We start from the raw sequence: 23,466 nt of genomic DNA, 5'->3' as shown, positions 1-23,466 counted from the left end.
ACACACATACTGTAGCAGTTTACCTTTATGTGGCTGGTTGGTTGGGCTGTGCTACAACGTCATTCTTATCCTGGCCAATAAACTTGTGTCTGGCCACTGCTGATCCTCTTCCTGACCACCTGTTGCATCTTAGTGAGAAAGGTTATCTGCAGAAGCATGATCAGATAAGCATTAACATGGATCGTTCTCCTACCAGTGGCAATTCACAACAGGAACAATCAGATAATGTCTTTGAAATGAAAAGAGTAACTCTCATTTGCAAGGGGCTCAGCTGCTTCTGAAGCGTAATTCTGCACCAGCTTTTACTACAGTAGGAGTTAATCCTGTCTTTGTCTTTTGCAAGATGTCTGTGAGAACTCTCCCCCTGGTTTTCATTAATCTTGGTGGAGAGATGCTTTTCATATTGGACCAACGCCTGCGAGCTCAAAACACTTCAGAGGACAATTCAGAGAAAGGTAGATAGCTAGTGAACTGACAGGCTTGGTAGGTGTGTAGCTCCCACACATCCTTCCCCCTGACAAGCTTTAGCTGTCAGATGTCAGCTCATCGACTGAAATGTGTGCATCTCATATTTCCTGTGCAAAATACCTTGAAAAGACAGTGACAAAATGTTTTCTTTGTTTTCTGCCTTGGGAAACCTACCTGGGCTGCAGGAGTGTGGTCAGAGAATGACAGAAAAAGAGGTACTTACTTAAGGTCCATACTTAAGAATAATATTGTTAAGTCAGCTCCTTTTGTCCCTGTAGTGTCTTGATAGCGGCAATTTCTATAAAACTGATATGGGTTTGTGAGATGTGATAGTAATTTTTAGAATATTCAAAGTCAAAGCTCAGCACTTACCTATAAGCTTCATGAAAACAACATTTAAAACTGTCATAGTGTGACAGACAAGATTGAAGGTAGCTAAAGGAGGGAAGATACACTATTTAAAGTGCAAGCTAGTTGGGGAGCTAATCATACCGAGGGTTAATGATTATTCTGCAGTTGTAGAACATACATTTTTGATGAAACAACAACTTGGTAAAGAAGTTAGTTATTGCATGTGGTAAATTGAGTCAGGCCTTCTGTCTAAATCCAGCCACAATGAAAAAAAAAATCGGGCTAAACTCCTGCTAAAGGTAGCTAGCTTAATGTTAATCACAGCCAACTCAGCTTTTGCCTCTAGTTGAATTCATGTGATTTGCTGTGATCAAACCACCTTTAAATAGCACATTTAAATATGTTAAAACACAAATTATTGATTGGTTTTAATATACTGTACATTTTAAAGGGTGTGTTAATGTCTTATGTAAAGGATGTCTTAAAGCAACAGTCAGGTGCCCAAATTAACACTGAAACATGTTTTTCTTGCTGTAATAATTCCTCATGTCTATACTAACTGACCTTTAAAAGATCCCTTTAAAATCCACATACATAATCCACAGTCTTCTTTCTGTGCAAAAATGTATTTAAAAGTTTATCTAAAGCAAATATGAACCTTCAGCCTACTAAATTAGTCAAATATGTTTTGTTGTTCTGCTATATTTATGTTAGTCTTTTTAGTTGCCATAGCCGCACTTTTTGTTACTTCCACTGCAGCTCAACAAGGAAACACCAAGAGGGAATTTGATGTTAAAAAGACTGTAAATGTGGCAGATATCCACTTGATATGTATAACTCACACTGCTGTAGCCTCATATAAGCTTCAGATACACTTTTAAATGACAGTATGGACACACTGTGAATTTTACTATTTACACTGAAATCACATTTTATGGGGATCTTTTAACGGCCAGTATGAACAGGAGGAATGATTACAGCAACAAATACCTCTTTCACTCTTCATATGGACATGTGACTGTTGTTAATCTTGAAAAATTGTGAACTCATTCTTTTATAAAACACAGACAGACATTAAAACAAGCATTTCTATGTCTCCATTTTTGGCAGGTTTAACCACCTCTCTGTTTGTGTCTTCTCCCCATTTACAGTAATGAATGATATTGTCGGGACCATGTTTAGTAAACCTTTCATGGATGAACTCCTCAAGCCTCAACAGCTGTATTCTCACAGGACCCTTAAAACAGTGCTAACTCGATTAGCACACGCCTCCATCATGAGGCTGAACCCGGCCAGTATGGACAGGGTATGTACATTAAGATAAACTTTTCTAGTTCTTAAAGAGGCAACTCTGAGTCGTCTTTATAGGGAAATTGTACGTCTGTTACAAGTCATACAACATTTTTGTTTAACAGTTATGTGAAACATGCAAACAGTGATATTCTTTTCATTTGTTATTGACACCTAATCCTAGCCCTAAGCCCATTAGCTCCCACTAGACATAAATCTTTAAAAATGGGTCATGAATATTTAGTTTCATTTTTTAAAGGCTTAGTTATTTCCTAAAACAGCTGAGCATTTTAGGTTTTAGCAAACATTACTGACACAGGAATTAATAGTGTATTTCTTGAGGTATGTATAGTTGCAGTTTTAGTTTTTGAAGCTCTGTGACAGATTAAAAATGTCATGTTTGGCTACACAGACAATACTTGTTAGGGGGTCTCTTTATTGGTTGTTTAGGTGTTTTCATGGGATTTGTTGACAGTAATAAAATTGTTGAATATGCACAAGCTTTAAGGCTTGAGCTCTCTTATTATATGCAATTGAGAAGGCTCAGTTTTAGAAGATATGGGTAGTTTTATTTGTTGGTGGGATGGTGCTCAAGTTTAAAGTTTCTTTTATTTTCCTCATGTAGCTTTATGAGCTGATGATCATGGCTTTCAAGTATCAAGTCTTCCTTTGTCCACGGCCAAAAGACTTGCTGCTCATCTCGTACAATCACATAGATACCATCAGAGAATTTGTGAAAGAAACTCCTGTCATTGTGAATCAAGTGGATGAAACACATAGGAAGATAATTGAGGTAGGTAACTGTTGTAAACCAGTCTGATATTCTGTCCTGGATGCTTTTGGTTACATTTTCTAAATTCAAATATCTTTTTGTCATGTCATGTCCTGCATACTGTCTGTGCAAAAATATGAGTCAGGCTGTAAATTCCAGCTGTCAGTTTTTATTGCCTGTGTCCTGTGTGACCTGTTTTTCTCTTTGTTGCAGGTATACTCGTCATTGTCAGAAGGTGAATTCCAACTTCTCCGACAAACACTGCTCATATTTTTTCAAGACATGCATGTTCGGGTGAGTCGTTAAGTCATTTATTTCATCACTCCGTACACCTGAGCTGAAAATACAAACAATCTTTTTTTTTTCTCAACTAGGACTTGACTTTTATTCTCTCATTTAGGTGTCACTTTTTCTCAAAATTCAAGTCCAGAATCCCAACGGGCGTTTTGCCCTGTCGACCTCAGGCCCAGTGCCTCATGGGATAGATGTTCCAGGGCTAATTAGGTACTGTAGAAATAGTTATCAGTATTGGGTTTTGTTTTTCATATATAATGACATACAGATTACTGTCAATCGACTTAACATGATGTACATAACCATATTTAAAGCCCACATCAAGCTTAAAGGATGGGTTTGCAAATTTTAAGTCTGTCTTAAAACAAAATTCAGGAGACCAAATAAACATTGAAACATGCTTTTCTTGTTTGTACTGACCATTAGGAGATCCCTTTATAATGCACTTACCATGTAAGTGAGGGGGACCAAAATCCTTCTGTGGAAAAAATTATGTTAAGTTTATCAAATCAAGTACATATCAAGCAGAGGAAACATAAAGAGGGAATTTTATGCTAAAAAATGACTGTAGATGTGGCAGATATCCACTTGATTAGACTAATTCAGATTCCTGAAGCTGCACATAAGCTTCAGATAAACTTTTAAAGCATTTTTTCTCAAAACCATTGACCCCCCATCACTTACATTGAAAGCACATTTGAAGGGGATCTTTTAATAATCAGTATGAACAAGATGAATGATTACAGCAAGGTAAACCTCTTTTCACTGTTTATTTTGGCACCAGACTTTTGTTTTAACATAAACTGAAATCAGTTTTATTGTTTAATAATTGCTGTTAAAATGGTTGTTAGGTGTCATTTACACACAGCAAACCAGATTTAGCTTATGCAATGTTCTTCCATTTAGTCTCAGATATTTTCTGTCTGCATATCAGAAATATCTCAATTTTCCAGAGTGTCATCAACTGCTTCCTGTTATTGCAGGACATTTGACAGAAAGGGGAGAGAAGTGAGACGGAGTGAATTCCCCACAGGGGGAAGTTACAGCAGCCCCATCAAACAGGGATCCTTTGAGCTGCATGGAGACAGAGTCATCAGACTGGGCATGAACATGTACTGCACCTTTATCTATGTTGTATACATACAGTACTGTAGCCTATACATGTAGAGCTCTCTACTTGTGAGTGACGCTGCTGTGTTTTGTTTTTCATGAATTAAAGGTACACTGCGAACCATCCAGAGGAAACACACACATCCAAGACTCCCTCTGTGAAGGTAATAATGAGGTTGTTCATGACTAACATCTTTATAGCAGGAAAAAGGCAGGAGTAATTAATAACATCATTAACTGCTGCTTTCCATTTAGATCTTCCAGTTATGAGGCCCTGCTACTGTGCATGCTGGCTCACTGGAATACCTTTTTTAGTTGGTATACACATTTTTTGGTGCGATTCAAGACTGACATACAGTATGTTAACAGAGGTGACTTTAACAATGGTCGAACATGCAGACATTGTGACAAAACAGCACAAGACATGGCATTAAGACAATTCAGTGTGTTGGATTTGGCATGCGATACAGGAAATAAAGTAAAATATACACACTGTCTCATTTATGAGAATGGGAAGGTGTGTCCAATTCTGTGTGTGTGTGTGTCATTATTAGTGTTTATGGGGTGTGTATGCATTATTGTGTGGGTGTGTGTGCTATGCATGAATGCTTATTGGTGCACATAAATGGAGCTGTGTCCTTGTTAGTGTCATAAGTGACACCTGTGTTCTTCCTGTTGCTACATGTCCAAATGTTTGCTGTTGAAACGTCATGAAGCTGAAACTATTGCACAAATATGTGAACACTGTTCCAGTGGTAGAGTACAAAAAAGTAAATTTAGGCAAGTACTTCACTTTAATAAAGTTGGACTTGCCACATATTCAAATTTATTTGACAGATATAGTTGCTGGTGACTTTGCAGTTAAGGACGACTCCTGAATGAAGTCATGCTGGACTTTACATTTGTACAACTTCTCCTTTTAGATTACCTATATAATTCCCATCAATGTTTCATTGTTGCATTGTATACAAACATCTCATCACACTATATTGGAAATACAGCATATACGCATTTATTGAACTGTACAGTATACCTTATACATAATTCTCAGACTTACTTGACAATACAATACTCAATATTTCATCCTCTACAAGGTTCCACTTTTGCTTTTTGCTCTTTTGTAACGTCCCCTTACATGTTTAATTGTTCATGTTTTTCTTCCTATTTTATTATAATGGGGATGGGAACTAAACACTGTGCTGCACATAGTACTGTGTGATAAAATTAAAGATGTTTTTGTGATATTATATGTATGACAAATACATCTTCAATCTTTTTAAATCTTTGATTGCAATTTCACACCAAAATATATGATCATCCTATAAAATACAATGCATTGTTATTCAACTACCTGACATAATCCTTTATGAAAGAGAAGGATCTGAATTATGTTTCCACCACTGATGGTCATGTATAACTATAACTAGGCAGATGAGAGTTTCTGGTTCAACTTCCAAAGAGGTTTTCGGTTATGTGTTGTGTGCTGACTCTGATGGAAACCACAATAAAGTTGCTGTTTGTACTTGAAGTGTTGCTGGAGTTTTGACCTCTTTGAACCTCCATCACACAGCAGCAGAAAGACAACACTCCCAACCTGCTGGCCAAAGAGGAGCTGAACCTGCTAGCCCGTCTGATGGGTAGCGTGGAGGCTGAGAGCATGCCCAGCACTGAAGCCAGTTTTCGTATCAACCTGTTTACTACAGACCAGGAGGAGGATGAGGCGTAAGTGCTTTTTTTTCATCCATCATCTGTGCCTTTAGTTACTTAAAGTCCATCCCTTTAAATACGGCATTTGTTTTGTTTAACAGAAGAACTTCAGGTGGAGCTGAGGCATCCTTGTTCGGAGTGATAAATATTCAGGCGATGCAGGTAAGTAATGTGGTAAATGTAATGTACCTCTGTTTATTGGATATTTAGATAAAGTTGTTGATGATCATCTTGAGCTGAGGTTGAACTTTTTCTGTTCTATTAGATATCTATTAAAATAAATGCATTTTTAACATTTTGAATATACGTAACCAAAGACTTGTAATGTAAAACATAAATCTCTCTATGTGGTATGATACACATATGGTTCTTTTCACTTTGTAATTTGATCGGGTGTAGTTCCTCTCCCTGCTCTCCCTGTCTTTTTTAAAGAGTTTTTAATTGGCTGAAGACCTCTTAATTATGTTCTACACTCTAATGGTGGAACACGATTGTCTAATCACCATTCAACACGTCACTAGGGTGTGTTACATAACATAGCTGTGCCTGGGGGCTGAAGCTTCATCTTAATAAAAGAGAAATGCATATGAAGCCAGAGTGTGAGACACTTTTTCCGTACTCTGAAGTCTACTTTTATTAGCAAAACACTTGGTGTGTGTTTTTTCGTCCATGTAATGTGTTACGCCATCATTTTTAGTTATGCGCCTCGTAAAGTCTGTAAGCATCCTCTAAACCTGATAAAGGACATGCAGTAAGCTAAAAACACTTTAACCATGGATGCAGCTCAGAAGCTATACACACCTTACTATTAATCTATATTAATGTCATTTGAGAATATAGTCATATAATTAATTCAAACTTTTCTGAAAATGTAAGACATTTTTCTTAATGGACTGTAGTTCACTAACATGTAACAATCATTTGAATAATATTACAGATGTGTTATTGAAGGACATTTGAAGAGCTGTCATGTTTCTGTTTGATTCAGGATGAACAGGCTGCGACTGAGTTGGCTCAAATCGCCGGACAGTTTGCAGAAGGAGAAGAGATGCCTGAAAATCCAAGCAGCAGCAAAGGAGACGACCTGCTGGCCATGATGGACGACCTCTGACTCTGTTGTTAGGTTTCAGTGAGACAGTCAGAAATGCAGTTATTCATCTAAACTTTATGGCCAAATTGACTTGTGCCAGAGTCTTGTATCTCAGGTAAAATCACATTATTTGTTACTATTAATATCACATTATCTGTCACTATGAGGTTCTGTTTAATCTGTAAAATATTCTGTTGCTAATATATTCTGTTTTACATTTAAGATAAATATACACTGTCTGACTGATATTCTGTTGAATGAATGCTGACCATTATGAATCATGGATGAATGCTTTCTGTGATTTCTATATAAACATTCTGTTTGAAATGTGTGTGTTCTTCACACAGTGTACACATGCAGTGATAGAGATCCAGAAGTGATCTAATAGTCCTTTTTTCTCAGGTAACCCATTTTTTTGACAGTTGTGTTTTTCCTTATTTTACGCACATTGACTTGGGATCTGGAGTTCACTGATACGGTGGATAAGCAATCAGGTTTCCCATCCATTAAAATGCTTTAATAATACTTTTTCTTTTAAAAGAAAGACAATAGTACATGGTGAACAGAATGCCTATTATCCCTTGTACTGTATTTTTGAATTTTATTTTAATGTGAACATATGTTTTTCTGCTGCTTGTATAGAAATGTTTGATACAGTTATCTGGTTTTGTAACCTCTGTGTTTTATGTGCTACTGCTCTTTTGATCAGGACACTGATAAAAGTGAGGTTGTTGGTTAAATAAAGTAAGCCTGCAACTAATGAGTATTTTCATGATTTATTTGTGGATAAAATGTCAGAAAATAGTAACAATAGCTGTTATAGTTCCCCAGAGTCAAAGATTATATCTTTATCTTTTATGTCTCATTTTGTCCAAGAAGCAGTATAAACCCCAAAGATATTCAGTTTACTATCAAGTATGATTACTGTAAGGATGAAAGTGATCAAATAAATACAATTACATACTATATACAGTAAACAATCTCTCTGTAAATACATGTGCAATATATAAATGTGCAATATGTGGGGAGTGGGAGGTACTGGGATGATGACTGGTGGTATAAAGGAGCCCCCAAGCGCTTTGATGCACGACTAATAACTGTATCTCTAAAAGTTATATAAATAAATCATAATTCATTCCTAATTATAATTATTAGTCTGTTTATTGTGTAGTATCAGCCAGCCGCCTGCAGGGGCGCTGTCGTAATTCTGTGCTGAAGAATATCTGTGACGCAAGGGCGCACAATACACGTCATCACGCCGTACTTCCCGGTGACGTCTGGTGCGGGAAAACTTTGTTGACATCCGTGCGTTTAATCACCTCTCGTGAAGGTTTTGTGCCGGGTTTTTCACATGAAATAAGGTTTTAACTAACGCAGGTAAATATAACGCACACAATACGTAAAGGAAACAGTATAATATGAGTTCTTCTCTTTTTAAAATCTGGTTGCAGTTTTTATACGTGGGTCGCGGCATAAACTAACAGTGAATCTGACAAATATGGATGAGAATCAATAAATTAAACTAGTTACAATGTCCGTAATATCCCTCATAATGAAGGCTGTGCCAGTATCTATTTTTTAACACTCACATTAGCTTATATCTGTATGGTCAGTGGACAGATGCTGCTTGTTAAAGCCAGTTTTGACTCATGTCAGTAAGTATGTAAATATGACAGCATGTATATTGATTTCTGTGTGGTGTTTTTCAGCTTGGGAAGTTAATGAAACATGGCCAACAAGTGGATAACAAAGTGTCTACTGAAAAACATTTTTAGGGCTGGAACTAATGATTATTTTCATTATTGATAAAACTGTGGGTTCATTTCTTGATCTTAAATTTGGCACAGTTTCTCAAAGCACAAGGTGCAACCTCTTTGTCTTGTTTGTTACAATCAGAGAGGATGAAATAAACCAGTGAATATTATTTAAGAAGCTGGAATCAGGCTTTTTGGATAGTTCCCCCTAAAAAAATAACTAAAAGCAATGAATTATCAAAATATATGAAAGTTCCTCCCAGATTATCAATCGGCTTTTAAAAGGACAGTACTTAAAACATCTAATCTTCCATATGTATTACATTGTGTTGCCAGTTCTCAAGACTATCTTTCATTCCTCAGATCAATATGAATTTGCCTAATGTCTGTCTTGCACCGAAACCCAAAACATTTGGTTTAAAGGGACTTAATAATCAGGCATTTGTGAGATCACAGTGGGACAAGGTTCTCAGACAGTGGATCCAATAGTGCTCCCTTTTGGAAAGTGACAACATCCAAGTTATCTCCTCTTGGGGGCAGTGAAACCTTCTCGCTACCAATACATCTTAAAGAGTCAATAGGATGATTAAATTCAACAGAATGTGCTGCTACTGGATAAAAGCGCCACATTTTGTTGAAATTAATCATTCCATTTGTTTATGGATTAAATACAGTTTATGTCTTAAAGTGTTTTCTGTAATGTACCTTTATTTATTGGATATTTAGATTAAGTTGTTAATGATCATCTAGAGCTGAGGTTGAACTTTTTCTGACGTGTTACATAACATACAAGTGTGCGTCAACTGAATAAAAGAGAAATGCATATGAAGCCAGAATGTATACCTGTTGTGGTTGGTTAAAGTGATTTAATTAGCTCTAGTTCCTCTGACTGTTTTAAGAGTTTTAGTTTGCTGAAGGCCCCTTGACTGATTTTTCTCTCTCTAATGGTGGAACATGATTGTCTAATCACCATCAGATGTGTTACTAGGTGTGGCCTACATAACATTAGGAGTGTCTGCCTTACTGTTGTTGATGATCTTCAAGAAGGCCTGAGGGTTGAAATGTCCTTTAAATAAAACAGAAATGCATATGGGGACGGAGTATGTGAAACCTTTTTTCCTATTGCCTATTATTTGACTTTCCTATTGTCAAGTCTCCTTCCAGTGATCAGCATTATATATGATTATTTAATCTTTTTTAATGACCTAAAACTATTCCTTGCTTGTACTTTCTAACTCATGGGTGTGTTTTGACATTTACATTGTTTAAAGTTAATGAAAACATTCTCAAACACAGGCCCGTACTTGTTTTGACTGAAGTGTTTATATTTCCCTCTGGTGATTAAGTGTATGACATTAACTGACCTTTAACCTGCCTGCAGGTATCACTGACCTCCACAGAGTCTCTTCATCAGCGTACATGGAGTCAGAGGGGGCTGAATCGCCGCCATCAGGCTCAGGCACAGCTGAAGTTTTCAGCTCTATTCGGGAGCGCACCATCGCTGAGAACAGCATGGTGGTTCTGCTGCAGGGCCTGCAGGGAGAGGTGACCACAGTGGACCTGAGGAACGAGAGCACAGCCAGAGGCCGAGTGGTCAATGTGGACGCCTTCATGAACATACGTCTGGCAGAGGTGCTGTACCGCGACCGGCGGGGGCAGCTCACCCAGCTAGAGGACCTGTTCATTACCGGCAGGAATGTCCGCTACGTTCACATCCCAGACCACATGGACATAATGAAGACCATTCAGAGCCAGCTGGCCAAGATCCACAGGGTCCGCAACTTTGCCAGCCAAGGGGGCGGCAGGAAAGAGTATGCCAAGAAGACAAAATAACTTTTTTGTTCTTTAGAAGGATCCAAAACTGCTGGGTAGAACGTAAAATGCTCAGAGGCACCAAGTGAGTTTTCTTTTTGTTAGTTTTGAGGAAAAGTATTAGAGTACTAGATCAGCTGCTGATTTATTGATCAGTCCATCTACAGAAAAATAACTCTTTACATAATCAGTTGTTTTTTAAGAAATCCTAACACTCCTAAATTCCAGCTTCTCAGTTGGGAGGATTTGCTGCTTTTCTTTGTCTAATGTGAGAATGTTCATCAGATAAATCAAGTGTTTTGAAGACATCATTATATAATAGTAATAGATATTCTTTTGTATTTTCTGATGGTTTTTTTTAGACCAAATTATAAATGAAATAAATCAGGAAAATAATACTGAGATGAACTGATAATGAAAAATAATCGTTACTTGCAGCCTTCTCCTTTGAAATATTGGAAACTTTCATCTTTTGAAGCAGCATATTTTACTTGCATGCTTCAGTTGTTTCATTTTATGAGGTTACATAGCTGAAAAAGTTATGAATATAGCCAGAAAGATACTATATTTTTGAAGCCTAAATCAAGTTTTTCAAAAAATCAGTTAATTATATATTGACGACGATCATTATTTGTCATACTTTTATTTTTTGGCACATTTTTTTTATGATGATCGAGAGATGCGCTCAGTGTGACACTTTAATTTGTCTGTGCTTTCAGGTGGACAAACTCAAAGGGAGACACTTTTTAAAATTAAATTACCTCAAGCATATCTTTGGCATCTCTGTACATACATTTCCTGTTACATAGCAGCCAATACATACAATAATATTGATATTTCTACAATAAGCTCATTTATCAGTCAGACTCTGGTTGGGAACCACTGGATGAGCTGATGAGTTGAAAATTGTGTGTTTGCATTTGGTAATTGAGTTTGTGATCTGTAATTGACATAAAAAACAGTTAACAGCCGTCCTCAACCTCTTTTGATGAAGTGAAATGCACACAACTGTAAATAAAGAGGCTTACAAGTAAGTCATTGTTCTGCCAACGTCTCTACTAAAGCACTTCTTTAAAATGAAAAGAGGACATCAAACAATCAACAGTCAGAGCAGGTGTGGCCCAGGGTGTCTGCTGTTTACTCTCAGGCATGGTTGAGGGATCCTGGCACGCACCACAAAGCCCATCTGTCTGTCTGTGACACCGGCCCAGATTTAATAACTGCCCATATGCAGGAAAACATTAGTCATGTTCAATGCCAGTCTGGTGGAGGGAAAAACAAGCATGTCATGTTTCCACAGCTTCCACCTCACAAACATCTCTCCTGCATGCATCATTGAGCTGTCCCATCACGCTCTCCTCTGATTGGCGGTGCGAGATCCGAGCAGAGCAGGATGGGACTTTTGTTTGGCCAATGGAGGCGAGTGGAGCGGGTGAAAGGAAGAGAGTGTTTCCCTTGGAAACTGCTGTCCCAGTGTTCTGCCGATACACAAATACGATTGGGAATTTGAGGAATTTGCGAAGGGGTATGTTATTCCTATGCAGTGTCAGGAAGAGGACAGGCCTGACATAACACAGGCGGGGTCAGCTGGTGCAGATAAACCCTGCACTGTACAGAGATGGGAGGGTATTCAGCAACCATATCATTTAAAAAAAGAGTGAAATTAAGAGGAATATATGCTCCCAACTCTCAGGAATGTCCCTTGGCAATTGGATCATTGTTTTGGCTGTGGCTTCAGGGTGTTTTAAGGGACATGTTTTTCTCTTGACTCTGTTTGCTTTAAAACCAACCATCTGAATGACAGCAGCCACCCACATAATGGATGCTTACTGCTTTGCTAAAAACACGACCGTGTGCCACATCAACACTCACAAGATTCAAAATAGCACTTCACTGAGGCTCGACCGCATAAACAATTCTTTTACAATTCATAACACAGCCGGATTTAGTGTCATACCAGCGGTGAAACAACCCAGATCCTCTATCTATATAAGGTACTGATGATACAACAACACCAAACTGCTCCATTATAAGTGAAAGGACTAACATAATATTTAAAGTATCAATAGTAAAATTAAAAAGTGGCCCTTTGTGACTGATATGTTATTAAATATGACATTAGTAGATTAGTTCCATTTATTTGACTGTTTTAGTTTACTACTTACCCCTCCCTGAGCAACTACCTTATTGTGGTGGAGGGGTTTGCATGTCCCAATGACCCCAGGAGCTCAGTTGTCGGGGGCTTTTGTGCCCCTGGTAGGGTCTCCCATGGCAAACAGGTCCAGAGGGAGGGGCCAGACACAGGGTAGCTCAGAAGACCCTAATGACGAACACGATAAATGATTTTCCGTGTCCCTCGCCCGGACGCGGGTCACCGGGGCCCCCCCTGGAGCCAGGTCTGGGGGTGGGGGTGGAGCTCGGGGGCGAGCGCCTGGTGGCCGGGCCTTCGCCCATGGGGCCCGGCCGGGCACAGTCCGAAGAGGGTACATGGGACCCCGCTCCCACAGACTCACCACCAGTGGGAGGGGCCAAAGGGGCACAGGGGTGCTGTGAGCTGGGCGGCAGCCGAAGGCGGGGACCTTGACGGTCCGACACTCGGCTGCAGAAGCTAACTCTAGGGACGTGGAACGTCACCTCTCTGGTGGGGAAGGAGCCTGAGCTGGTGCGCGAGGTTGAGAAGTTCCGGCTAGATATAGTCGGCCTCACAGAAAATCTGTTTATTTTTGATATTTCAGATTTCTATGAGCTGTTTTCAGTTTCACCAAAGACGCTATAGAAAAATCTTTAATGGAAAATAATTTCAAAAAATGAATATAGATTTTTGTCATCTCATAAACCCCCAGATTTATCATGTGACCCTATAGAAACCCCCACCGGTTCAGTTGGGAACCACTGCTCTAAACTACCTCACTCTATATGAAGTAGTTAAAAGTAGTTTCACCTTGAACATTTAGAATATTAAAATACTGCTTTATGTAAAATCTTCATCTGAAAAGTAACAAAAGTTGTCAAATAAATGTAGTGAAGTTAAAGTATAAGTAACTCAAAGTTGTAATGAAGTACAGTACTTGAGTAAATGATGATTTTTGGTCAAATATTGGATCATTTAACTTTTTAGAAACAGTTTAAATGAAACCATGTGAGAAGTTTAGAGTTCGGTGTAACTGCTGACAGCTCACACACATCTAAAACGTGACCAGACACTCCTGTTTTTGTACTGAAAAGCTGGAAACCGCTGATTTAATCTTTAACTATGTGTTGTATTTTGTAAGATAATCACATGTTTTTATGTCAAATCTTTATCTGAATAGTAACCACGGCTGTCAGATAAATATAGCAGAGTAAAACCTACAAAATGTGCCTCTGAGTTTGGTGGTGCAGAAGTAGAAAACAGCACAAAACAGAAATACCCAAGTGGAGTACCTCAGCATTGTATTTATTTACAGTTCTGGAGTAATTGTACTTAATTGCTTTCCACCACTAGACTCTACCAAACAACAGCACCTGCAAGCCAGCGCTGCGTGCCACTCCACTGTTTGCTTAATAAACTCAGTCAGGGACACAAACTGTACTGCTGAGCTCCTTTTTCCCTCCCTGGAAGCTGAGATTAAAATACAAAGAGCTCAATTAATCCACGAGCCCCTGCAGCAGCACGGCCCTGTGCCCATGGCAGCCGACTAGCTATTTCCTGTTCCACCCTCCTGGCTTCACAGTGAACAGACCTCACTGTGGTGCGTTTGTGGGCAGACGAGGACAGATCAGCTCCCTCTGGTCAGTAGTGCGGTTCACATCTGCACATAAGGACACAAAAGCAGACTATCTTCAATAAATGGTGATTTCTATAAAGGTGAGGACCCTGGTTGTAATTTTGGCTTTTAAAATTAGCATCAGATGTTTGTTTCAGATGCATGAGGACCCCTTTAGTTTCACTTATCTCTTAGGGGAAAAGAAACGCCTCCTTCTCAACATGTGTCTGGACCGTTTCTGGCTGGTCCCTCCTTCCCTCTAAAGGATGAGAGGGAGTGGATCTTGGCTGAGGGCAGCTCCTTCTCCGGCTTCCAGTAGCAACATCAGCTCTTCTGTCACGCACACTGAGCGTCTGACTACACCTCACTGCTTTTCCTTTTTCAGGGATGGGATCTTATTTATGTGTTGGCTGATGAGCATGGAGCAGATTTGGAGCTAAATTCTTGATTCTTCAGAGGAAAGTTTGTGGTTATCAAGCATTTCAGCTCTCATCCAGGACCAAGGTGAGTGATGTGCTGACTTAAAATGATCTTATGCTGATATTTACCCATTTTGTTCAAATATATTTTACTTTAATTTAAGTCAAGAGCTGACTTTGCACTGCGGGGGCTTTCTATGATGGAAACTTGGATTCAAACATCAATTTTCAAATATTTGTAAAAGGAATCTTACTGCAGTTATTCTGCTGTCAGGCAGTAAACAAGGTAACAAACTGGTTTATTAGTATTGCCTGCACCATGTTCTTTACAATATAGCAGACCATAAAATCCTTTATGGGTGCAGTAGCAATGCCCAGAATCATCAACACTTATAAATCCACAAGGAAAACCCAGCTATTCACCTCTTTTTTCATACTTTGTTTAGTGTACTTTTGTATACTTAATAATGTGTGTCATGTAATGTGTTGAAGTATTGTGGTAGTGTTGATATAATGCTCTGCCTCTCAAGCAGGATTGACTACTGTAAAGTAACAGGTTTTATTTTCAGTGGTTTCAGATTTCATATTTTGACTTAAATAGGATTATCTAAGCAGGAAATGTGGGAGGGTTGAATGTGAGTGCATTTATGGGGTCACATAAACAGCTACAGCTGCCGGGCTTTGCATGTGTATGGTTAAGTCCAGAAGTTATTGGACTTGTCTGGAAACGTTAGGTGTTAAATCTGTCTGCCCGAGACTGCGGCTGCATAAAATGGACATTTGTCTCCCTCTGGTATTTGTGTTGTGCTTCCAGCTCAGGCAGACTTCACCACAAACTGCCTGCTTCAGGCTGTCATGAATCTCTGTGCAGCTCTGTATAATAATATATGTACAGTGTCATCTACAAATAAGAAAACAGAATGAGACAACACATTAGTAATTATGACTCAGATGGGTGCTCCAAAAATGTCAAGATCAAGTCCTTTGTGTCAGATTATTTTCTCAAAAACAAGTGAAAAAAAGTGCCACTACTGTAAGATTATTTCAACTTGTTTCAATAGAAACCAGGTTGTAACAAGAAGTTTACTGAAACATGAAAAAATAAGAAAAATTTAACTTGATTTAGCAAAATAACTCAAATAAGGTGATTTCTAATGGAAGTAAGTAGAAATATCTTTCAGATTGTTTTAGGAAAATTACCTTAAATGAATACTTTGACATTTTGTAAAATGCACTGATTAGTTTTCTTGTTAAGAGTTTGATGCCAAAATTGATACCACCCTTAAGCCTAAATGTTAAATATGAAGTTTTGGCCCGCACATGGTTAGCTTAGCTTAGCATAAAAGGCTGGTAACGAGGGTGAAACAGCTAGCCTGGCTCTTTCCAAAAGCAGCAAATCTGCCTACCAGCGCCTCTAAAGCTCAATAATTAACAAGCTAAATCTGGTTTGTTAAATCTGTACAAAAAAACACATTTCTTTCACGGAGGTAAATGTGATGGATTAATTCTTGGTCGGTAACATTATCCGAGCCTCGCTGCCTGACAGCTGCTCCCAGCCAAGAAACAGTCAAGCACAAACTCCCCATAAAACCACAACCTTGTCTTTTTTTACACTTCAGTTTGTACAGATTAAAGAAATGGAACAAAGTGTTATTGAATTGAGTTTAAGATATGGTAGTCAGAATTTTTAACTTCACATTAAGCAAACATGAGAGAGTTATCTGTCTTCTCATCTAACTCCAGGCAAGCCAGTAAGCTATTTTCGAAAATGGTGAACTTTTCCTCCAAGGACGCGAAATTACACCTTCTTATCGACTTGATAAGAAGGTGTTATCTGCAGTGTGATAAGTGCTACAAGTTTTAGAAACAGTCTCATTGGTGGATGTAGAACAACTGGGTGTCAAGGCCAATCTTTAATTACAAGAAAACACTGACCGAACATAAACTCAACCAAAAGCTAAATTGCCCACTTATGTGGTTCAGGTCTGGGGGCAGTAAATTGAGGATAGCAGATGGACTCATACGTCTTCTCTTTGGGAAGGGACTTAAATGCCAAGCAGAAAACAGCGCTGGTTGAGACCCACCACTTCCCATCAGTGATTGGACCCTGAGTCAGCCACCATTGTGACTACCAATGTAATTGCCCCCACTGAAAAAATAAAAAAAGAAAGCCTTTGAGAGTGCTCAGGGTCTGCCAAGAGTCACCAGGATAAAGATCAGGGTGGGAGATCAACCCAGGCCCCCAGTGGCAGTGACTGGAGCAGGGCATGATTTCGCTTTCCCTTGAGGGAAAAACACCAGAAAGAAAAACATTTGGCTCCCACGCACATTGTTGTTGTAATGACAGGGAATGTGAGGGGGTGGGAAATATCAGTCATCATGTTTACATCAAGCTTTACTGTAACCCGTGGGACCATCTGCGACAAGGTTTCATTTTAAATCCCCCTAAAAGGAGAAAGTAGTTCTTATGAAAACTGCGAGATAATCCAGAAAGACCAGAGTCATTGTTCTTGGAAAGACACAATGCTGCTGAATCTTAAGCTACGCTAGCAGCATGGCAACATCCTGATCCGATAAAGGGAACATATTACGGGTTTTTTTCAGTTTTTCTGTCATTTATTTACTGTTATGGTGTTGGCTGCCCTTATTAAACATGGTCAAAACTCCAAAACTTGAGGTTAATGTTCGTTCAACCCTTAATGCTGTGATGTCTGTCTTCTACCCTGCCAACCAGCTGATGTTACTTCATTGGTCATAGGCATAAATGGCCATCTGTTCTGTAGCCTTGGTTACTAAGATTATTGCTAAGGCTTCTGCATGTGTTGTTTGTGTTGTGCACTTGCATATTTTGGATCGGATGACGAAGTTAGCATTATTTAACTCAAAGCTTCACCAAGTACAACCCTCACAGAGCTGCAAGCATGTCTGTCGACTCTTGTTGAATCTTGAGTCATTTTCGTCTAACTTTCTTAATAAGGCACCTTTTATTAGTTAGAATTCATATTATCCCCCTATCACCTAAAATCAAACTTGTTTTGTTTTATTTAGATAATTCTTTAGTCAATCAGGGCGATCACTCCAATGTCCAGTTTGACCTCTGACCTTTTGGAAAAGGGCTGCAGGGCGTTTCGACCAAAATCCATTAATTAACCCTTACATCCTGTTCAGGGTCAAATTTGACCATTTGCAAGCTGTAAAAACACCATATTCACATGTGCAGCTGATACACATTTTATATCCAAATGTACAAATTTGACCTGTGTTTATTAAACAAATTCAAAAAAATGTTTTCCTGGACCATAAAATAGTGATTGTGAATGTCATTAATGATGGGCAATGTATGAATCTGAATTGGTGCAGAGACTAATTATGAGTCAGAATATGACTAGTATGTAAGGGTTAACTACTTATGACTGCAAGACCCAAGTTATTATTTTAAAACAAAAATAGCAAAAGATGTTCATGCATGTCTTACTAACATTTATGCATTTACTGCATATACTTTATTGACCTGACATCTTATTACAGAATGAGAAGCCAATGAGCATTTGATCATGTACCAACAATTATACATGCATTATTGTTACAAAATATTGTAAACAAACAAATAAACACCAGCCAAAGAGGTTTTCACAGCTTTGAAATAACGCAGAAATCACATAGATATTACAGAACATGGCCAATTATCTTCATGCTGAGATACTATTAGAGTTTTTTGGGGGGTGGATGAACAAGCCTTTAATTCTCTCCTTCTCATTTCTCTTTAACAACAACAGCGGATGTGTAATTCAGTGTCAAATCGGACTTAACAACAACAGCGGATGTGTAATTCAGTGTCAAATCGGACATGAGAAATCCAACATGTTACTTTGTCTGTGGGAAAATCAAAATAAAACCTAATGTCCCGTTTGCTTGACACCGGAAAGGAGCCTCCCCGGTCCTCAGGCACTGATGTCATAAATATAAACATCCCCATTACACACAGAGGGCCTCACTACAGCCCTGAGTATAAAACCCTTACGAGGAACACAATGTCCTTGTGAAGTGACCTTTGACACTGGTTTAGATCACAGGAATCATGGGTGGAGCTTTGGAGGAACATATTTTGCCATTGCTATCATTTGGATGAGCTCAGACTCAAAAGAATATGAGATTCAGATGCATAAACAAACTGTCTGCATGTGTTTCTATGTGACAGGATCTGCACTGAGTGGATGGTGCAGTTTAACTGTGAAGAGAGTCCTGGAGATGGTAAATATCTGAACCCACAGTGAACCAGGATGGAGCCTGTTAAGAGAGACATGGAGCTGCTCAGTAACAGCATGGCAACCTACGCTCACATCAAAGGTAACATGTCAGTGGTTGATAAAACACTGGCTCCCAAATTCAAGATGGCCTCACAAGTTGATTACCAATGTAGATAATGAGATTAAACTGCATTGTGCTCTAATCTTTACTCTTTTCTTGCCAAATACTGTAATGTTTTACCTCTTCAAGCCTCTAAAAATGGTTAAAATTATTCCAATTAAGCAGCCTGAGAAGGTAAGAAATCTCTCTGAACAACTCACAGACATGAACTCTGCCATGAGATTATTTGATATTAAAGCATAAATTGACATTTTTCTTCTATTCAGTTTTAAAACAGTAAACTGGTCGTGAAGAGATCCTTTCTTAAAGTGATTCCAATTTAAGTGATTGGGGAGAAAATCTGCAGCCAAATGAAGCTGCTACCAAGACAGCAATCACATGCAAATAGCTGCAGACAAACTGGACATAGAATTAAACAAATGACATAAACTGTATGGAGATTTTAACATATACATTATAGTCAATATGTAAAATACTACAGAAAAAATGGTCTACATGTAAGTACCTGGATAGATATAACCCGTCAAATATCACCAAAAGATCCTATTCCTCTATAGGTATTATGTTGTCCATATCAACCTATTCTTTTTGCCAGAAAACATAAATAAAAATAAAGCTAATATGAGGCTTCAGCAGTCTGAATTAATGAAAACAAGTAGGTATCTTCCAAATTTCTTGGCTGGAAAGATTAGTGAAAAGTTTAAAGCTAAGTTCAGAAGCTGCTTGGATTCGGAAAAATATCCAGTCCAAAATCTTTAGGCAGCCAGCATTGACACCACAGTGTCTAAGCACTTTTTTAGTTAAACCAATCAGCTGTAGGCAGCATTCAGACTGAAAACTGTGTTATCAATTAATTAATTCATCAATAATTAATTAGATGGTCAATACTATCACTGGCTTCCTCCTCAAATGAATTGGGTTATTTTGGCCTGTTTAAATATCTGTTATCTGCTTTTTCGCCTCACAGGCTACAAGAAAAGGAAACTTGATGACTTAATACCTTAAGACACAAGGGGTCACATTTAATTAACTGTGTCTGTGTTTGTAGTACAAAATTAGTTATTTGAGTGAGCACCTCTCCACCCTGGCTCAGCAGTGAAACACTATCTGGGGAAAAAAAGGAGAGAATCATGCAATAAAAACACATTTTTGGAAGATGTCAGTTTCCAAAAATGATTCATCCAACTCAGAGTGCTGAGGCCTTAGATGAACCTTGTTATGCATTTTTGCTTGGAGAGACTCTTGAGGATCTTGTTCCCCATCACTTACAACCAAAACACTTTAGGACAGCCAGTACCATTTTCACAGCCAGTACAGGAGGAGCAAATATAGCTACTAGCAACTGTTTCAATGTACATAAAGCCATGTGGGTATCGTTTTAAGACTTTTAAAGAAAAGTGTGAAACTAGCCTTTAAGGGGTCTCAATTAAAAAAACATTGGGAACCTGGACTACATCTCTGCAGCTCTCCACAAAATACTTTTCTGTTGAGCTTTGAGAATTCATTTCGCTGTCTAGCCGCCATCAGTTCCAGCATCTTGGGTGTCCTGTTTTCTTTGGCTCAACGCTGCTGCAGTCTGACTGTATATCTGCTCACAGCGCCGAATATCATGTGGCAATGCAAAGCTCTGTTGCTCAAAAGTAGGCAGTAAAGAAAACAATAAAGAGCACAGTTTAGTTCTGTTTCTGCTCTGATTTTTTACTGAAGTCAAATGTGTTTTTCTTCCCTTGCAGCCAACCCAGAGAGCTTCGCCCTCTACTTCATGATGGGGGTCTGTTTCGGCCTGCTCATGGCCCTGTGCCTGATGGTGGCGAGCCTCACCTGCAGGACTCGCCGCCACAGGAGGCCTCCTGCGTCTCCTGAGAGGAGGCAGCTGAAGGAGTCCAGCGAGGAAGAGGATGAAGAAGAGGAGGAGGATGAGGAGAGCATTGCAGGGGAAGATGGGGAGGAGGCGGAGATCCCCAAAGTGACAGTGGGGCCGATGAGCGAGCGCAGCAGCCAGTCCAACGGCACACTGAGGAGTGTTAATGTGTTTGCGTCTGCTGAGGAGCTGGAGAAGGCGCGGCGTCTGGAGGAGAGGGAACGTATCGTCAGGGAGATATGGAGGAACGGGCAGCCGGACATCTTGGTCACAGGGACGGGGACTATTGGTCGGGTGCATTACCACTAACAGACACTTTGAGTGAGACTGCAAAGAGCCAAACATACACAGTTGGACATTGGACAGAAAAATGCTTCATCTTGATTTGTATGGAAATCCAAAATGTTCAATATTAAAGGAACACTCCGCTGATTTTACACATGAAGATCAGTTTACTCACCATGAGGAATTATTACTCAACCTGTGAAAACAGTTTTATATCTCTGTAGAGAAATTAAGGAAGTATGAAAAACTGAAAACTGGGGGCGTTTGGGTTTTTAAAGATGTGGACGTTTACCAGTCAGGAAGTGTCTAATGAAGGAAGATATTAAGGTGCATTATGGGAATTGTAAGATTCAGTGTTCCTGGAGCTTGAGCCATGAAGAGAACTGAAAAGTCAAGATATGTACAATCTTGACCATATTTTTTATTAGCCTGTCTCCAAATGTTATAAAAATGAAATATTAAATGCTGGAGTAAACCTTTAAAATAAATAAATAAGACTTTACATATATAAGATGGATAAATACAGACAAAATATGGAATATATATTAATAACATTTTTAATCATTCAATACATTTTTAAAGCTTGGTAAATTAAACATAACTTCATCATGCTTCTTTGCACAACCGGCTCCTTGATTGATGAAGTGTTTGTGTTTAAAAAAAAAGGCATTATGAAATAAAATTTGAATTATAAAAAAGATAATTGCCTATTTTCACATTGTTACATTACACATTTTGTCTGTATTTTTGAACATGACTATTTCATAATGTCTTATTTGTTACTTAATATTGAACACACATATATTTCTTGTAACTTATGAAGGATGTTGTATGCATATTTGGCCTAATCTGTATTCTACTCCATGTTTGTAATGTGAAACAATAAAAGTTTAACCACTTTTTGAATCAACATCCAATTTTAACTTGTAGATGAAACATTGAAGGTAGGTTAGCAACGTTGAGAACCACCATCATAGACAAAATGACAAGAAAATAATGTGCACATTAATAGATAAATAATTATTTGCAGCCTTAGTGTCCCAAAGAGGCAGATCCAGGGCTAACAGAGGCCTTTTCCCACAGAAATACTCCCAGTCTTTTCCCAGCCTGTTTATTGGCTTGTATCTCTGACCCCGTCACTTCCTGTGTTTCCCTTTCCACTGTTCCCACCACTCTGCTCTCTCCTTCAGCTACAGCACAGAGGCTCCCTGGTTAAGTAATGTCTGTATGAAAGACCCATTTACCCCGGCCGTACTGTAGATATTACCAATGTAGAGCCTCCCCAAGTGGATCCAAGCAATGTCCCCAGAGACAGTCTATTTTCTGTTGGCTGAATTTTTTCCCCCTCGATCCATGAAAAGGCTGATTATGTCACGACTGGAGAGCTTGTTTCCAGTGTCCGTTAGCTGTCATGTTTTAAGTGGCAGAGGCTGAATTGGAGATTGTTGTAGCGAGAGAGAAAACAACCCTCAATACTGATAAAATTAGACTCTCATGACCTGATGGTATGAGCTCATTCTGTGATAAATACTTCATTCACAATTGTCTGACTTAAAATATCATTATTTTGGATATTTAGTTTGTGGTCCTGAGACTCTGGGCTCTCTCTAACAGCTCAGAAAACTGATTAAACATCATCTCATCTGTGACACTTCATGACCTAATCTAAGTAGTATAACTTATTACATGTGATTACTTTTTGATTACTTTTCTATTTTTTTGCTAATGTTTTCATCTTATGAAGCAAAATTTATCTCTCATTTGAAAATGTTTTCATTAGTTCATGTAGATTTTGGAATATAAAATAAAGATATTTTATGAAAAATGTCAAAAGTCTGGTATGGGCTTAATTGGTACCGTGACACCATTTAAGCCTATGTCATGATTTCTTTACTAAATATTATAAAAACAGCAATATATGCTTTCAGTAACATGTTAAATATTAAAAAATGAGTAAAAAGACCTTGTGAGAAAAATCTTACAGGTCTGACTTCAGATGTAACCCCTTTTGTAATCAACATTTTCATAACTGTAATTTAATTACACATTTTTTCTCAGTAACTAACGAATTAGTTACATTTATTTTGTAGTTAAATTATGTAATGTTATATGTAACTAGTTACTACCCAAACCTTCTGA

At 38.5% G+C, this 23,466-nt stretch overlaps 3 protein-coding genes across 3 annotated transcripts; all 3 read left to right on the top strand.

The window, feature by feature from the left end:
- Positions 1–343: 343 nt before the first annotated feature.
- oscp1a (organic solute carrier partner 1a) lies at positions 344–7,103 on the top strand. The gene is made up of 11 exons (XM_053333901.1): positions 344–455; positions 654–683; positions 1,971–2,125; positions 2,735–2,902; positions 3,095–3,175; positions 3,282–3,385; positions 4,159–4,287; positions 4,395–4,449; positions 5,856–6,007; positions 6,097–6,154; positions 6,981–7,103. Exons 1-11 carry the CDS (start codon positions 344–346, stop codon positions 7,101–7,103), a joined length of 1,167 nt encoding a protein of 388 aa, XP_053189876.1.
- Positions 7,104–8,372: 1,269 nt separating this feature from the next.
- On the top strand, positions 8,373–11,078 carry lsm10 (LSM10, U7 small nuclear RNA associated). Its single transcript, XM_053333916.1, has 2 exons — positions 8,373–8,459; positions 10,218–11,078. The coding sequence occupies exon 2, from the start codon at positions 10,256–10,258 to the stop codon at positions 10,667–10,669; it is 414 nt and encodes a 137-aa protein (XP_053189891.1). The 5' UTR covers positions 8,373–8,459; positions 10,218–10,255; the 3' UTR covers positions 10,670–11,078.
- Positions 11,079–14,155: 3,077 nt separating this feature from the next.
- eva1bb (eva-1 homolog Bb (C. elegans)) lies at positions 14,156–22,199 on the top strand. The gene is made up of 4 exons (XM_053333915.1): positions 14,156–14,495; positions 14,573–14,898; positions 19,012–19,160; positions 20,915–22,199. The coding sequence occupies exons 3-4, from the start codon at positions 19,094–19,096 to the stop codon at positions 21,349–21,351; spliced, it is 504 nt and encodes a 167-aa protein (XP_053189890.1). The 5' UTR covers positions 14,156–14,495; positions 14,573–14,898; positions 19,012–19,093; the 3' UTR covers positions 21,352–22,199.
- Positions 22,200–23,466: the final 1,267 nt, after the last annotated feature.

The sequence above is a fragment of the Scomber japonicus genome, chromosome 15 (assembly GCF_027409825.1).
Source record: "Scomber japonicus isolate fScoJap1 chromosome 15, fScoJap1.pri, whole genome shotgun sequence".
In the NCBI taxonomy this organism is placed as follows: Eukaryota; Metazoa; Chordata; class Actinopteri; order Scombriformes; family Scombridae; genus Scomber; species Scomber japonicus.
Note: the sequence above shows the minus strand (reverse complement) of the source record. Positions and strands in the feature narration are given on the sequence as shown.

Coding starts and splice junctions, on each gene's coding strand:
- lsm10 (XM_053333916.1), top strand. CDS start 10,256: ATGGAGTCAGAGGGGGCTGAATCGCCGCCATCAGGCTCAGGCACAGCT.
- eva1bb (XM_053333915.1), top strand. CDS start 19,094: ATGGAGCCTGTTAAGAGAGACATGGAGCTGCTCAGTAACAGCATGGCA. Junction 19,161..20,914: donor AACCTACGCTCACATCAAAG/GTAACATGTCAG, acceptor CTTCCCTTGCAG/CCAACCCAGAGAGCTTCGCC.
- oscp1a (XM_053333901.1), top strand. CDS start 344: ATGTCTGTGAGAACTCTCCCCCTGGTTTTCATTAATCTTGGTGGAGAG. Junction 684..1,970: donor AGAGAATGACAGAAAAAGAG/GTACTTACTTAA, acceptor CCCCATTTACAG/TAATGAATGATATTGTCGGG. Junction 2,903..3,094: donor CACATAGGAAGATAATTGAG/GTAGGTAACTGT, acceptor TCTTTGTTGCAG/GTATACTCGTCATTGTCAGA.